Here is a 15,542-nt window from a genome sequence, read left to right on the forward strand (position 1 = left end):
ATTTGTGAGTCAGAGCTGCACAGGAAGTCGCACTCACTCCCGACAGACTGGAAGTGCCCACCTCTGATTTTCACCTCCACAATCAAATGTGTTCTCTGAGCACAAATTTGCCCACAAACAGTATAGTAAACACACACATCGTTTGGTTTGTTTGACTGATCATTAAAAAATATATATATATTATTTATTTATTTTTAAACATGGTTGACGGTTTTTCCCCCCGGTCGGAACCTTTTTGACGCGTAGGAACGTTGTTGCTTGCTACCCGGACGCGTTTGTGCACACGCGGCTGTCAGTCAAACGGGCACACAAGTGGACGTTAGCTAGCTAGCTAGCGTAACGGAGCTAGCCTTAGCAAACATTTGGAGGCTCCGTGGGGAAGATGAGCACCAAACAGGTCACCTGCCGGTAAGTCCGAGCGAGCAACTGTCCGTTTGTTTGTCGCTCGCTTGTCCGTCTGCTTACTGCGCGTCTGTCTGCGCGTGTCTTATGTGAGAGTGTGTTTTAGCCTCCTGCTAATGTTTTTAGCCGTTATCTTCTCGAACGACACTTATCTTACACCGCCTTCAGTCAATCGGCGTCCTGCGTTATATCACCGCTTATTAGAATATCGGCGTATTTAAAAAAAGAAAGAACAGATCTAATATAATCATTCCAATTTCCAAATCATGGCGTGACGTCACTAACGTGCGCCAGCGTCACTCCAAACCACCGACATCATTCAAACGATACTGTACTTGTTTGTATCGTGTGGGTAGAATGATCCATGTGTTGTTTAAAGTTTCTTATCCGTGTGACTTGTGGGGGTTCGGTTACAGTATTCATCTCAAAAGACAAATATGGGCTGGATAGGTCGAGCTCCAATACGTACAACTGCACGCGTGTTTATGTCGTCGTCCTGTAAATAACAATATAAGAGAGTACAACTACATTACCTTACGTTATTCTACATAGGAATGAATGTTCGTGCATACCATGGTCCAGCTATTACCAAATGAATATCTGATTATGAGAAATACCTTTTTAAATTAAAATACTGTATGTAGCTGGCCGAAAGGATTAGGGCTGAAGCTTAATGCTTTTAAATGCCCTAATCTAGCACATGTTCTCAATTTCAAGAAAGCAAAAGATAACATCATTTTAGTTATGTCAGCCAAGGAAAATACCATATACAAAAAAAAAAAAATACAATAATGTTGCAGCATAACCTTTTTCTTCTTTCTTTTTTCTTAATTTACTTAATTTTTTTCCCTTTGTATTTGTCATCTCCAGTTTTTCCTTTCAAAATTGAACAATGGAAAACAAGCCTTTAGCTGAACTTCCATCGTGTGTTGATTGAACACAAGTTGGCAACTGGACTTTGTGTTTGCACTTTGCTCACGATGTGGCACCAAGTTGGGGAGACAATCGAAAAGTCGCCAATAAAAAAGAGAGAGAGAAAAAGTTTGTGAGTGGATGAATGCAATTTGAGGCCAATGTCCGATTTGCTGCTGCCTTTGCGCCCGCCGCAGGTACTTCCTGCACGGCGTGTGCCGCGAGGGCAGCCGCTGCATGTTCTCGCACGACCCGTCCAGCAGCAAGCCTTCCACCATCTGCAAGTTCTACCAGAGAGGAGTTTGCGCCTACGGGGAACGATGCAGGTCAGCGCAAAACACGTTCGCACATCGTGACGGCCGCCGGCCTCTCGCGGGAACGCAGGAAACGCGACGAGTGCGTGTCGACGGGCGCTCGTATTGCCACAGGAAAAACGATTGCGCAAGTCGCACCTGGCAAAACCGAGACTTAATTGTTTGACCGTCCGCATTTGCAGATACGACCACATCAAACCGTCCTACAGAGGAGGGGGCGGAGCGTCTGAGAACAAGGCGGGTCCCGGAGGCGGAGCTTCGGTCAGACCGGACACCAGGAAGCCAATGAGAGACGGCCAAGGTCAATAGGGACACGCACACACATGACGAGGCATGGGCCGATAATTCCATTCGGGCGCGAGCACAAATCTGGCGACATTCGAATGGCAAATATTTGGACAAATAACAACAAACAAAATCAATTGGGAAATATTTGCTACATTAAGAAACGTTGTGTACTATGGTTACGTTTTTTAATAAATCACCATCTTCTTCTGTTTAAATTCTTCCTCGTAAGTCACAGTGTCCCGACACTGGTGAGCTATTTTTAGCCTGTGCTTTACTCAGGTTGTCCTTTTGGCTAACTCGTACCACTGGCATCTTTATGAATGAATGAATGTATTTATCTCATGACAAATGCACTTAAGGCAACAACAGAGCAAAAGGTGTCGCTTTGATCCCTCGGTCCTCCTCCGTGCGTAACTGCTCGCCCCTCACCTCTCCACTCACCAAGGAAAGTGACAAGCCCTGATTAACTTGAACGAGGCCGCATCTTGTCTCCACTGGGCAAGCAGCCAATCAAATCGGGCCCCGCTCTGACGGGCCCTCAGCTCGTTACCGGCGGCCATCTTAGCGGTGCTTTTTGCAACCGTGACTTTTTCGAGCAGTCATCGGTCCGTGCCTAACGACGACACACGGATGTAGGCATCGTCATTGACTGGAATTGATGATTGATGGAAGTGCCCACCTTTTGCCGCGTCCTTCTTTCAAGGAATGCTTGATCATGCGAAGCCTGGAAAAAATGCACAGACTGAGCACCGATTACGGATGACTTCTGCCGATGGCGGTGAGTCTCCATCCGTGTATTGTTGTGAGGCTTCGCGTGATCAAGCATTCGCTGAAAGTGCTGAAGCACGCGGCAAAAGGTGGGCACTTCCATCAATCATCAATTCCAGTCAATGACGACGGCCGCCTCTGACGACACTCAAAACAAAATGGCGAGGACGCGCGCCCGCCACCACATTGAAAGGAAATCACGTGTGTGACTCAGTGGGGCAGCTCGACGGCGTGTTCGGCGGTCCGACGGTCGCCCCGAGTGCCGAGGTCCCCGCCGCGTCTCCCCACTCGTACGTGGACGCCATCAGGACGGGCCTGGAAGCCTCGGCGCCAGAACAAGGTGGGACGCCGCTCGCAGCGACGCCTCAAATGGCCTCCACTAATGGGTGGTCGTCGGCGGGGGCGAGCGTAGCTCCTCCCCAGATGGGCGGAGCCTACCAGGACTTTTCCCAGCTGTGTCCGTACGCCGCCGCCGGCCGCTGCTTCTACGAGGACGGCTGCCCGTACCTGCACGGCGACCAGTGCGATGTGTGCCGGCTGCGCGTGCTGCACCCGCACGACGCCGAGCAGCGGCGGGCCCACGAAAAGGTGACCCCGCCCCCCCGGCGCCGCTGTGACCTGACGGGTCGGTGATGTCATGATGTTGCTCTGCGTGCAGATGTGCCTGCTGGCCTTCGAGAGGGACATGGAGAAAGCCTTCGCTGCGCAGCTCAGTCAGGACAAGGTACGGCGCCGCCGTCGTCACGTGCAAACGCGCGGCTCGTCTCAGCCGCTTGACGGTTCCGTTTGGACTGAGTGCACTTCCGAGCACTATTGAAATCCAACGCTAGCTAAGAAATGGGTTACTTTTTTCATTTGACTTTGGTGTTTAATAAATATTGCTCAAAAGCAGAGGTGGCAAATCCAGGTCCACAAAGTCCAAACCATGTCACAGTAACCCCGGGTGCTAGCTAGCTAGCGAGCGAGCTAGCATCAATGGCTAAAGCCAAGCTGTGGCAGGCTTTTGACTTTGCGGACCGACATTTGCCACCTCAAGTGATACACGTAAGAAAGAAGAGATGACTAACACTAAGCATTTTTTAAATAACTAAAACTAATAAAAAGTAACCGAACCACCCTGAAAAAGAATTCAATCTAACTAAATATAAAAGGAAAAATTCCCAAATATTTTAATAAGCCTGCTCACGACTCGGTCGATCGAACGGGCCTTTCAACTTATTTCAGTTGCTTTCCACTAAATTGTTTCTTCTTCTTCTTGCTCGCTTTCTTCCAAAGCGAGCAACGACGACGCCGATGATGTTTTGTTCTTGTTCTGTCCGAAGGTGTGCGCCATCTGCATGGAGGTGGTGGTGCAGAAGGCCGTCCCGTCGGAGCGCCGCTTTGGCATTTTGTCCTCGTGCTGTCACATCTTCTGCCTGGCGTGCATCCGGCAGTGGCGATGCACGCGCAACTTCAGCAACAAGATCATCAAGTGAGGCACGGCGGGTCGCCACAAGCGGCGCCACAAGCGGCGCCACACGCGGCGCCACACGCGGCGCCACACGCGTCGCCACGCGGCGCCACAAGCGTCGCCACGCGGCGCTACAAGCGGCGCCACACGCGTTGCATCCTTGTTTTAAAAAGAACGAGATCCGGAAATTTCTTCTGCTTTTGGCTTTTGCATATTTGCGATCGAAGCAGAACGTTGATGAGCAAATCACAAGAACCCAAGCAAGGTTTTCAACCCATGCGCATTTTGAAACCTCAACATAATAGTCATTTCCGGACTGTAAGCGAAATTTGGGGCTTCCTGGAGTCTGTTCCACATAAAAGCCGCAGCCGACTGTTCGCCGCAGATGTTTTAATGTTCCCGCTACTTTCTTTTCCGTAATGAGGCCGCAAATTGTCTCGCTCTCGTCCGCTCTCTCTTTCTGTATTTGTCCTCACTTGCTTTGTTTTGCTCTGCCGACGCGCTTGCAGTTCTCCAAGTGTCCAGCAGGGGAGTCGAAAAAATTCCCCAAAAAGTAGAAAGAGGGGGCCGGCCAACGTTTGCCGCTTTCTCGTCAGGGTTCGTTCAAAGCCGCAAACGGCTCCCAAATGTCCTAAAAAGGTCTGCCGCCTGGGAAGGAACCCTGACGACAAACGGACCTCGCAAGGCCAGTCCAAAGCAAAGCCAAAAGTGCGGTGACACGCGACCGCCGTCTTCCGGCAGGTCGTGCCCCGAGTGCCGCGTGGTGTCGGAGTTCGTCATCCCGTCGGTGTACTGGGTGGAGGAGCAGGACGACAAGGACAACCTCATCGAGCTCTTCAAGTCCGGAGTCAGGTGAGCGGACGGCGGCCGGCTGCCGGCAAAACGCGCTCGTTACAAGCGCCGCTTCCCGTGTGTGTGCGCAGCAAGAAGGCGTGCAAGTACTTCGACCAGGGTCGCGGCTCGTGCCCCTTCGGAGGGAAGTGTCTGTACCTGCACGCCTTCCCGGACGGAAGCCGGGCCGAGGCGGAGAAGCCGCGCAAGCAGCTGAGCTCGGAGGGCAACATCCGGGTCAGCGCCCGCCGCCGTCATGGCCGCCGCCGTCACGGCCGTCTCGGCCGTCTCTCTTCAAGCTTGTGTTTTGCTTTTTCCCGCCAGTTCATGAACAACGTGCGCTTGTGGGACTTCATCGAGGAGCGCGAGCACAACCCCGCCGGCCGAGCGCCGCCCCCGGACGACGACATGGCCGAGCTGAGGGAGCTCTTCATGCAGATGTCGGCGCCGGGCCACGATGGGCCCGAGCCCGCCCCGGACCCGGACCAGCAGCAGCACCAGCAGCAGTAAAAGACGGCCACCATGAGAGACGCGGCGTTGTCAGCTAAACACACACACACACACACGTGCGCGTGGCGATGGCGTCTTGGCGCGCGTGTCACTTCCTGCCTGCGGCGGAATTTGATCTATTTATAGACACTAGAAAAGTTTGAGCCGCTTTCGCAAGATGCGAGCCGGCTTTTATTCTCGTGTTTGTCTCCAGCGTAATAAAAGAAAGTTGTTGTCACGACACAAGATTCTTGCGCTCTTCACTTGCAAAGTCTTTTTTTCCTTTCAGAACTTCGCTCACGTTTTTCTTTCCTTTTTGTGTCTTGTACTTTTTTTTCTATCCTTTTTCTTTTCTTTTCCTTCATTATTTCTCTTTATTTTCTAGACTTTCCATCCTTTCTTTTCTTCCCCCTCTACTTTTTTTTCCATTCCACAATTAAGGCCAGTGAAGAAGACAAAATTCTCACTTTTATGCCCCGCCCCCTTTTTTTTTGGACTGTGCCTCATCGTCTTGTGTACCATTCCTTCCTTATGCTTATTTTTCTCTTTGTGTTTTTCTTTCTTTTTTTGTCGCACCTTGCCATGGTTGCTTGTTCCTTCCCTTTTGTTTGTCCTCTTTTCTTTCTTCCTCTTTGTTTGTCTTCACTCGCTTTTCTTTCTCGGCGGGCGCCTTTTTTGGAATTGAAGGATGAATTTGCAAGCTCTTGTGAAAGCATGTAGGGAGGTTCGATACCAGTACAAGTACTCAATTCTTGGGTAGTCGCCGATACCGATGCCATCGGTACATAAAATCCCCGCAAAAAACGATGGCGGATCATTTTAAACGAAAAAGCGCCAATACAGCGTTTTAACTTCAAATCTCTTGAACTCAACGAGTCATTTTTACTTCCTGATTGTCGATGTCATCATGAGTACCGATACCATAAAGTAAGGCAGGTATCGGCACCGATATCGATACTTTGCATCGGTACTCGCCCGTCCCTAAAAATGTGAGCTGAGCAAACTGCGCGCGTCACACGCAATCCGTGCGTGCTCATATGCAAATGAGCGTTAAGCCGCCTTGCGGCGAACGGAGCGAGCGCAACGTGAGCGAGATGAAGAATGCGCTGGATGCAAATTGCTGATGCCAGACGGCACGCGAGTGGCCAGCACGCCAAACGTTAGCTCAAGTGCTAGCGCGGCGCCACACGGCAGTTGCTCAAAACAACTCGGGGCAGACCGATTATCGATATTCAGCATTTTGACGAATATCGGCCATTTTGAAGAATCATTAAGTGTTCACTTCAGGGAACTAATCAAATTTTAAAAAAACTTTTTATTTAAACATTTTCAGAGCTGCTGCTAACCCTGGAAACTTCTGGTTTTGTTTGAAATTAAAACTAAGAGAAGTAAAACTGTGATATTGTGGAATACTTTATTGACTGTAGAAAACAATTGCTTACGTTTATTTTATTTTTTTTTTAAACATGCTCCTGGGAGATCTCGGAACTTTTTGTTAGATTTTTAAAATAAAGATGTCGACTTTTTTTTGGGCGATGACGTCGTATGAGGTTTTGTTTCTTTGCTGTTTTTCATCTAAAATCGCATGAATATTCGCTTGTTTGCGTTTCAACGATTTCTCTTTCGCGGCCCTCACACCGAATTGACGTTTCGGTCCAACATTGCTTCTGGACCGCAGACGTGCGTGCGACGTGTGTCCGGTCTCGCCAGCGGTTCTTCGCAAAAGCTGTTTCCAAGGCCAAACAAATTTTCACATTTCCCTTTTTTCGAAACGCTTCAAAAGCAACCCCGTCCAAGCGTAACAACTTTTTGGGGAATTTTGGGGCTTTTTAATCCAAATTTCTGGCATTTCCATTCAGTTTTGTTTTTGCATGTTTTTGAAAATTTGTGTAAAAATGGGCGGATGGAAACCCAACGAATGTTGACCCCCGTTCGTTCGTTTCATTTGTTCACGCTGACGTTTGAAACAGCAGACGAACATCAAAGGAGAAGAAGAAAACGTTTTTGTTGAAGCAGGAAGTGTTGAGTTGGTTCAAGACAAACAATTTGTTCCCCTCAAACAACCTGCAGCGTCGTCTTGTGGAACCTTCTGGCGCGCCCGCCAGGCATCGGCCCGCCTGCCGTTGGCCCGCCTGCCCCAGACCCGCAGACCAAACCCGTGACAATTGCATCGTTCGGCCGTCCAAAAGTTTGTCAAAATGGCCACCGGCTCCAAAACGTCCGCCGGCTGCCATTTGCAATCCCACCAAGGAGCCGTCGGACGAGTCGACTCGTGCAGCTGCAGGCAAACCTTGTTTGGTTAACGCCGGCGTGCGGAAAATGGAAAATGTCTGGAGGGAGGCGAGGAGGCCCATAAAAAGGAGGGCGGGGACGAGCGGCGCCAATGACGACCACGACGACGACGACGACGACGACGACAACGACGACCATGGCCTTCACTCGCGTTCATGGTGAGCAACCAGAAAGCACCGCGTGCGTTCCGCGTGCGTTCCGCGCGCGTTCCGCGCGCGTGCTCATGCGTGTTTGTGTCCTTCAGGTGCGATGCTCGTCTTCCTCGTGCTGCACGCGACAGGTGAGCCTCCGCGCCGACATCAGGAGCGAAGCGTGCCGGCCGTCATGCTTTGGCTTCTCCCACCGCCGGCTGCGTCCGTCCGTCCGTCTTCAAAACAAACCTGACTCGGTTGCAGCAGTAAAACCTTCATATTTGTCCACAATCCATTTGAGAAGTTCATTAAAAAGTCGGGACGCTCGACAATATGGCGGCTGTCCGAGAATGATCGGCAAATATCGACGTCATTCAGAATGATTGGATGCGCGCAGTACGAACAAATGTTTGCTCACTTTGTAGCACGTGCTGACCCGGACGCTGTCTTTATAGAACCTCCAATGTGACGTGTGTGTGTGTGTGTGTGTGTGTGCGCGTGTGTGTGTGTGTGTGTGTGTGTGTGTACGCGTACGCGTGTGTTCTCAGTGTGTTCCGATGCCGCCGTGCTTCCTGCAGCAACAGCGCAGCAAGCCTGGTGAGGACAAAAACGCACACGCGCGCTGCATGTCTACACTAAGACTATTTCAGTTAACAAAAAACATACAACTGAAATTCAAAAACCAATTTCGTTAAGCAAATAAGATCAAAACGAAAATGCTTTAAAACTACAAAAAATAGCTTCCATCAATCTTACCCATGAAATGGAAGCCGTTCGTTTTGCGCTTTTGCTTATTTAGTGACTTTCTCAAATGATGTTTTGCTGCAGTGTAAACGAAGCCATCAAGTTGTACCCGCCACTGGCCGTCGGCGGCCCACTCGAACCTCTTTCACGGGAACTCCCCGATGGGGAAATCGGGGAGGAGCGGGAAGTGGACGCCGGTTACGAGCGCGAGCGCGAGCGCCTCTCGGGCCACGAGGCGTTGCTGGAGGCCGAAGAAGAGCGAGCGGAGCAACGCGAGGATCGGCAGGAAATCCTCCTCAAGCAGTGAGAGCTCATGACGTGGTCCCGGGCCTGATGTTTGTCTGGCGGGGTTTTGGACTGGATTCGTGTCTGCAGGCTGCCTGACGTTTTGCGTTTGCGTGTTTTCAGGCAACTGCTGCAGCAGCTGCAGAATCCCAAGAAGTAGCAAAGTCTCCTTGGAGCGGACAAACGGTCCGTCCGGGCTCGAATAAACTCTTGCTTTCAACATGATGACTTTTGCTCCGTTGCTTATTTTCACTGCTGCGTTGAAGGGCTGCAGCGTATTGCAAAACGGTGCCGTAGACCGGCCCAATGTCGCCATATGGATATTACGGACATCTTTAACATGTACCGAAAGAAATGACTTTTCTGTTTTTTTTCTTCCATGCAGCAAAATAAGCAAACTCAATATATTCTTTGTTCATTGATTAAACTATTCACTCTAAAAACAGTTGGGTCAAAAGTAACCCAATTATGGGCCCATCCACTTGATGGCTTGTGTGTGTGTCTCTCTCTCTCTCTCTCTCTCTCTCTCTCTCTCTCTCTCTCTCTCTCTCTCTCTCTCTCTCTGTCTCTGTCTCTCTCTCTCGTGCTGCCCCTGCAGTGCGCGCCTTAGCCTGACGGCGGCAGTGTGGTGCAGGCATGCAGCATAACGCAGCAACTTATGAAATGTTTGGAAAATTGCGGCTCACAAAGACGACGTGGATGAAGTGAAAGCAAACTAAAGTTTGGATATTGCGGTTTGATAGGAGAGGTTCGGTTTGACTATGGAGGCTGAAAAGCAACCCGTCAAACTGCGAAGGAGTTTGCAGGTAAGCGCAGCTGTGACGTTAGAAAGGCGACGACATCAATGAAAGTGAGAGCGAAGCAATTGCCGCAAAAAAAGTGTCCATTCCAATGATTTGCCATCCTACTAAAAAAATAGCAAGTGAGAAGACTGAGGAGCCATGTAAAGAAAATGAGATTTTGAAGGGTTTTCAACGTATTCTTGGGTTCGGGGTGAAGGTGCAACGATTCATTAACAAATCCATGGTCAAATGATTTGACGATTTTTGGGGGACCATCAATTCATCCTTTAGAGACTTTCATGAATTAAAAATGCCCGTATGTACTGCTGCCTTTTGATTTGATGTGATTCGCTGCTCAGTAGCACAATCTTTCGCCATCCTTTCCACGGTCTATTTGGCAAATTTGGCAAATTGTGATGACGCTTGAAATCTCATCGATTCGGCCACGCCTTCCTCAAGGCTCTCTTTCCATTTTCCTTTGATTCCGTTTTCTATTCTGCTCGGCACCAAAGTAAAACTGCTATTTGTAAAGATGTGATGAAGGACAAGAAGCGCTAATAAGTGAAGTCTTGGCAAGTGGCAGTAATTGACTGTATGGGGGAGATGCCACCGACTTCCGGGTTTCACACGTCAGCGTCGTTTCCGGCCACTGATGACCTGTTGCATTCGAGAGGAGCTCGGCAGCTCGGGTGCGGCGCGTTAGCGGTTGACACGGGACCGGATTTTCATTCCCACAGAGATTGACCTCGTTCCCTCCAAACCTTGAACATCACAAGTTACCCGAGCGCCGTCGTAAAGTCAAGCAAGACCGTAAACTGAGCGCCGTCGTAAAGTCAAGCAAGACCGTAAACTGAGCGTCGTCGTAAATGAGCTGACAGATCAAGAAACAAATGAACAAAATGTGAATTTATGAACAAATGAATCGATTGATCAGCACATTTGCGCTGCATGCAAAACGTGAACTCATTGAAGGCAATTGACTTCAAAGACGGCTTGTTAAGTCAAATGCAAGCCCCGGCATCATTTTTTCTCCTGCTCACAAAGGGGAACATCGTTCTTCCTGTCTGGGTGCAATGCATGCTGGGATTTCTTGCTTTTCTCGTCACCGTCATTGTTGGCTACGTTTCAAGATGCATCGTGGGATATTTTGAGAGAAAGCGTCCTCCCGGCCCGGCTCGCAACACTTTGTTACAGCGGATCATGTAATCTATTACCTCGTCGCTATTGCAGGTAATCAGATTACTTAAAGCACTTAACTTTAATCCCTTCACAGGACACCGGGAGCAGAAAGTCAGGATGGGGACAGGTGGCCTCCTCTTCCTCCTCCTCACCCGCCTCTTCCTCAGCGTCCAGCACGTTGCCCCGCGCGCGCCAGGACGGGAGGAGGAAGAGCGAGCAAGAGCAAAACTTGCTGCTGGCGCAAAGTGGGCGAGCCAGAGAGAGCGAGGGAGCGAGAGAGGACGGAACCCGCCGCCGGCCGGGACCATGGGAGCGTCTCATGGGAAAAAGGTCCGTCGCGTCTTCCCTGCCTTCAGCTTAGCTTTAGCATTAGCGTAGCGCTCACACAACAACTACAACAACAAGGCACTCGCCTTCAAACGTTCCTTTTCGTCACATTTACGACGTTTCTTCCGCTATCTGTTGACATTCGTCATGCCTTCATTTTTAATATTTGCGTGATGTTCGTCGACAAATTTTACCTGAAATTTGTCGCCGTCAATTCAAATGGATGCAGAATTTGTTTTCTTTCATCTTTAATTAAATTTTTAATTTTCTATTTTTTTATTTGAATTAAAAAAATATATATTTTTGTATTTTCTTTTAATTTTTCAATGTAAGAATCTGCCAATTTTGAGCAGGTGACGACGTTCAATTCTCTCGTGTTGATGCTCAAAATGCTGCATTTTGAGCATCCGGCTTCCGTTTTGTCAATACAAAACCTTCAAACAACTTCATACATTCGAACAACTTTATCAAGACATTGAAAGGACTTTGCACTTCCCGGCTTGGTTGCAAATGAATGTCGTGGAAAACGAAAACAAACAAACAAGTTGAAGTCACGCCAACATTCTGCACAATTGACTCTGCCACGGAGGAGGCGGGACTTCGGACTTGCGGCTTTTCACCCATCAACTTTGTTTCCGTTTCCGGTTTGCAACGGCGTGGGGGCCGCGTCCCATTTCTTGCGCTTCCGCCTTCGTGCCCCTCGGTTGCGCGTTCCCGTCGCCGGGTGCGAGGCTGCGGGTGTGTGCGGTGTCCGTCTCCGAAGCATTTCAAATAGCCGAGACGCCCTCCCGCCGATGGGTGGGGGTGCGAGTGTTGGAACGCGGCGCTGATGTGTCAAAGTGTGAAGTCCGCGACCTCCGCCCCACGGAATGCAGTGATTGTTTTGGCGCTGACGTTTGTCCGGATGTTGAAGTGGCCGTTTGTCTTCCCCGCTGAGTTTGCGCCATGACGCTGTTTTTTAGTGAATGTTTGATGAACTTTGAGTTAGTAGCGAGATGTTGTTTGACTTTTGGGGCGGGCGTGGCCTAGCACGTGTGTGTGTGTCAGGGTGCGTCGGTCGGTGGTCGTGACCACCGGCACACAGTCCAGTTGTTCGGACGCACGCACGCACGCACGCACACACGCACCCACGCACCCACGCACACACGCCATTGATTTAGCCTTAGTGAGTGGCAACGTAAGATGGCCGCCATTGGCTTTACTTCTCCAGTCCAGTCATTTATTAGCTCCGCTCTTCTTGGACGCCGACTCGTTGGCGGGGACCAATAGCATGGCAGTATGTTCAGCCACCGCCCTCGAACCCTGGCTGCTGATTGGCTGTTGCTGAAGATTCCCGAGTGAGCGACAGACTGCGCTCAAATGACGTGACGGCCGCACTTGCTACGTGAGGAGGAAGCGCTTCCGAGGCTTGCGGGGACCGCCCAGCCTGTCAAGGGGCCTGGCTGCTGGCCTCCAAAGGGGCGGGGCTAAACCCACGTTAGTGCTAATGCTAGTTGTTTTAGCTTTACAACAATTTGTTTAGCAAAACAGTGCTAATGCATAATTTGTGTATCAGTGAGTCAGTCAAAGTGTCGTTGCATAAGCACGAGCGCACACACGCGCGCACACACGCGCGCACACACGCGTTGACACACACACGGACAGAGCGAGAGGAAGAAGCAGCTTGAGTGACAAACAAAGCAGATTAAAGACTAATTAAGTTCCTCACAGAAAATCCTCCAGCTAAAAATACACACACACACACACACAGGCATGTTGGGTTTACATTTCTAGTGGGGACATCTCATTGGAGACCCTCCGTTTCATTTCATTCCATTTCATTCCATTTCTTTTCATTTCATTTCATTTCATTTCATTTCATTTCATTTCATTTCATTCCATTTCTTTTCATTTCATTTCATTTCATTTCATTTCATTCCATTTCATTCCATTTCATTTCATTTCATTTCATTTCATTCCATTTCTTTTCATTTCATTTCATTTCATTTCATTCCATTCCATCCCATTTCTTTTCATTTCATTTCATTTCATTTCATTTCATTTCATTTCATTCCATTTCATTCCATTTCTTTTCATTCCATTTCTTTTCATTCCATTTCATTTCATTCCATTTCATTTCATTCCATTTCTTTTCATTTCATTTCATTTCATTTCATTTCATTCCATTTCATTCCATTTCTTTTCATTCCATTCCATTTCATTTCATTTCATTCCATTTCATTTCATTCCATTTCATTTCATTCCATTTCTTTTCATTCCATTTCATTTCATTCCATTTGGGGCTGACTTCCTCTCGAAATACGAGCTGCTTCTCTGTTCTGAGGAGGTCGGCCCGGGGTCCGGCATAGGGGCTCGGTCAGACAGTGGGGGCCTTGTTGTTGCCGCTTTGTGTTTGCCTGATGAAGCGTCTCCGAGCAACCCACAACAAAACCATTCACATACACACACATCCCACAAAAACAGAACCCCAAAGCCAGTGTGTGTGTGTGTGTGTGTGCGCGTGAGTACGACAGAAGAATTCCCGCCATGCAGTCAGCCCGCAAGAGGAAGACAAGAATGAAAGATGATCAGAATGCAAAACAATTGGCAGGCAACCGCTGAATTTTTGAGAGGTTGCAGGTTGAAATGCCGAAATGTTCCTGCCGTCCTGGGCCCGTGCTAACAGGACGGTGCTGTTTTGTGTTTGTCCTGCAGAGGGCGTACGACATCGCTCAGCAGCCGGGAGACGCCAACGCGAGCGGGACGCGCGCAGGTCAGCCAATGCGGACGCGTGTGTGTGTTAGCCCTAAATGTACATTTGTGATCCAAAGTTTGCATTTGGCGCACCCACGAGACAGGAAGTAGACGGATCTCATCGTTTTGTCGTGTTTTCTGCTGACCTGCAGAAAAACGGCCGAGATTAGAAGAGCTCAAATGCGTGTGACTGGTCGAGTCGCTCTGACGTCCCGCCAGCAACAAAAGCGTGCTGACTTTTGTTGCTGTTTTTAGCAGGGTGGCTAGCGTTAGCCTCTGGCGGCGTGATGATGTCACATGACACTCGGCTGACTCCAGAAGCAGCCACGCCCACTTGAGAGCATCGCAGCGGCGCTCTTGAAGGCAACGTGAAAGAAAGAACACGAAAGGAAGGAAGTGAAAGAAAGAACACGAAAGGAAGGAAGGAAGGAAGGAAGGGCGGGCTTATGGGATCATGTGACGCGACCGTCCGACCGGCACTTCTCACTCGCCGGGGAGGGAAACGGACACACGCTCAAGAGGACATGGACGGATGCACGTGCGACCAGACAGACGGATGGACGGATGACACGATTTCCTCCAGAGTGGAATTGCTTCGTTGCGGTAAGACGACAAACGAAAGCAAGCACGAGCACGGACAGCAGAAACTTAAAAAACAAACAACAACAGTAATAATAGTGAAACGCTTCAATAAGTCCGTTCATCCGCTTTAAAAATAATCATTAATATTATTGTGATTCAAGTTTTTCCATCACATGACCATTTTTTTTTTTTTGCCTTGAGATACCAGCAAGATTGGAGCCCGCCCACTAGATGGCGCCAGCACACATTTCCCATCAATTCTCATTGCTATTCTCGCAGTGGACGGACAATATCAGAGGGTGGCGCTAATGTTCTAATAAGCTATTTTGCCACACAATGTTTTTAATGTCCTTTTGTGGTGTTTTGGGAGGCTTGGCAAAATAATTGGGGTGGGGGTGGGGGGGGGGGTCTTTAAATGGGGGCTTCTACTTGCTCCAATCAGGTCTTGCTTGTGTCAGGTTTGTGCGGAGAAGAGAGACAAGTAGGTGGCGATGAAGATTGATGAAAGTGAAGGCGAAGGCGATGGCGATGGCGCAGGCGAAGGCGAAGGCGAAGACGAAGGCGAAGGCAGCGGTCCAAGGAGAAAGTTGCTGCTCAGCGAATACCGAAAATATGCACAACTGCGGCTCTCTCGGACCCAACTTGCCTCCCCCCGACCTTGGCAGATGCGCCAACTCTCGGCGGCGTTGGGGGCCGGCTTACATACACACGGCAACGATTGTGATGATTGCTTGACCTGGCCCAGCATCGCTCGGCCCCCCAGCATCGCTCGGCCCCCCAGCATCGCTCGGCCCCCCAGCATCGCTCGGCCCCCCAGCATCGCTCGGCCCCCCAGCATCGCCCCAGGACACCCGCCAGCTTCTGCCTGAGAATGAGCCAAGAATTTGACCGGCATCCTGACTTGATGTGTTCACTTTCTTCGCTCATCCAGCAATGTGTGTGCGTGTGCAGGGTCATCCATTTGACCGATCGATCGATACATTTGAAATTGGTCCAGAAGAGGAGGACAATGTGCATTAGCGTGGAGAAAAAA

General features: G+C 49.7%; 3 protein-coding genes across 8 annotated transcripts in view; all 3 read left to right on the top strand.

The window, feature by feature from the left end:
* The first annotated feature begins 246 nt into the window (after window positions 1–246).
* Window positions 247–5,700, top strand: mkrn2 (makorin, ring finger protein, 2). Of its 2 annotated transcripts, XM_077577976.1 has the most exons (10): window positions 247–408; window positions 1,512–1,640; window positions 1,811–1,929; window positions 2,899–3,024; window positions 3,097–3,272; window positions 3,343–3,408; window positions 4,007–4,155; window positions 4,876–4,986; window positions 5,058–5,202; window positions 5,290–5,700. In XM_077577976.1, the coding sequence occupies exons 1-10, from the start codon at window positions 383–385 to the stop codon at window positions 5,473–5,475; spliced, it is 1,233 nt and encodes a 410-aa protein (XP_077434102.1). In that variant the 5' UTR covers window positions 247–382; the 3' UTR covers window positions 5,476–5,700. The 2 variants fall into 2 exon arrangements, with proteins under 2 accessions (XP_077434102.1, XP_077434101.1); XM_077577975.1 differs by having other exon boundaries at window positions 2,899–3,272.
* A 155-nt stretch (window positions 5,701–5,855) lies between these two features.
* On the top strand, window positions 5,856–9,406 carry LOC144059116 (uncharacterized). The gene is made up of 5 exons (XM_077577994.1): window positions 5,856–7,904; window positions 7,991–8,026; window positions 8,426–8,474; window positions 8,706–8,924; window positions 9,030–9,406. The coding sequence occupies exons 1-5, from the start codon at window positions 7,838–7,840 to the stop codon at window positions 9,064–9,066; spliced, it is 408 nt and encodes a 135-aa protein (XP_077434120.1). The 5' UTR covers window positions 5,856–7,837; the 3' UTR covers window positions 9,067–9,406.
* Window positions 9,407–9,567: 161 nt separating this feature from the next.
* Window positions 9,568–15,542, top strand: part of LOC144058851 (protein FAM107B-like) — a 10,554-nt gene continuing 4,579 nt past the window's right edge. Inside the window, exons 1-4 of one of the 5 annotated variants that reach the window (XM_077577434.1) lie at window positions 9,573–9,712; window positions 10,733–10,890; window positions 10,962–11,197; window positions 13,889–13,946. In XM_077577434.1, the coding sequence (XP_077433560.1) occupies window positions 10,985–11,197; window positions 13,889–13,946 (271 nt within the window). In that variant the 5' untranslated portion in view covers window positions 9,573–9,712; window positions 10,733–10,890; window positions 10,962–10,984. Of the gene's footprint in view, window positions 9,713–10,301; window positions 10,891–10,961; window positions 11,198–13,888; window positions 13,947–14,153; window positions 14,531–15,542 lie in introns of those variants that run through there. The other 4 variants (XM_077577436.1, XM_077577437.1, XM_077577439.1 and 1 more) reach the window with 4 other exon arrangements.

This window comes from Vanacampus margaritifer, chromosome 10 (genome assembly GCF_051991255.1).
Source record: "Vanacampus margaritifer isolate UIUO_Vmar chromosome 10, RoL_Vmar_1.0, whole genome shotgun sequence".
NCBI classification, from domain to species: Eukaryota; Metazoa; Chordata; class Actinopteri; order Syngnathiformes; family Syngnathidae; genus Vanacampus; species Vanacampus margaritifer.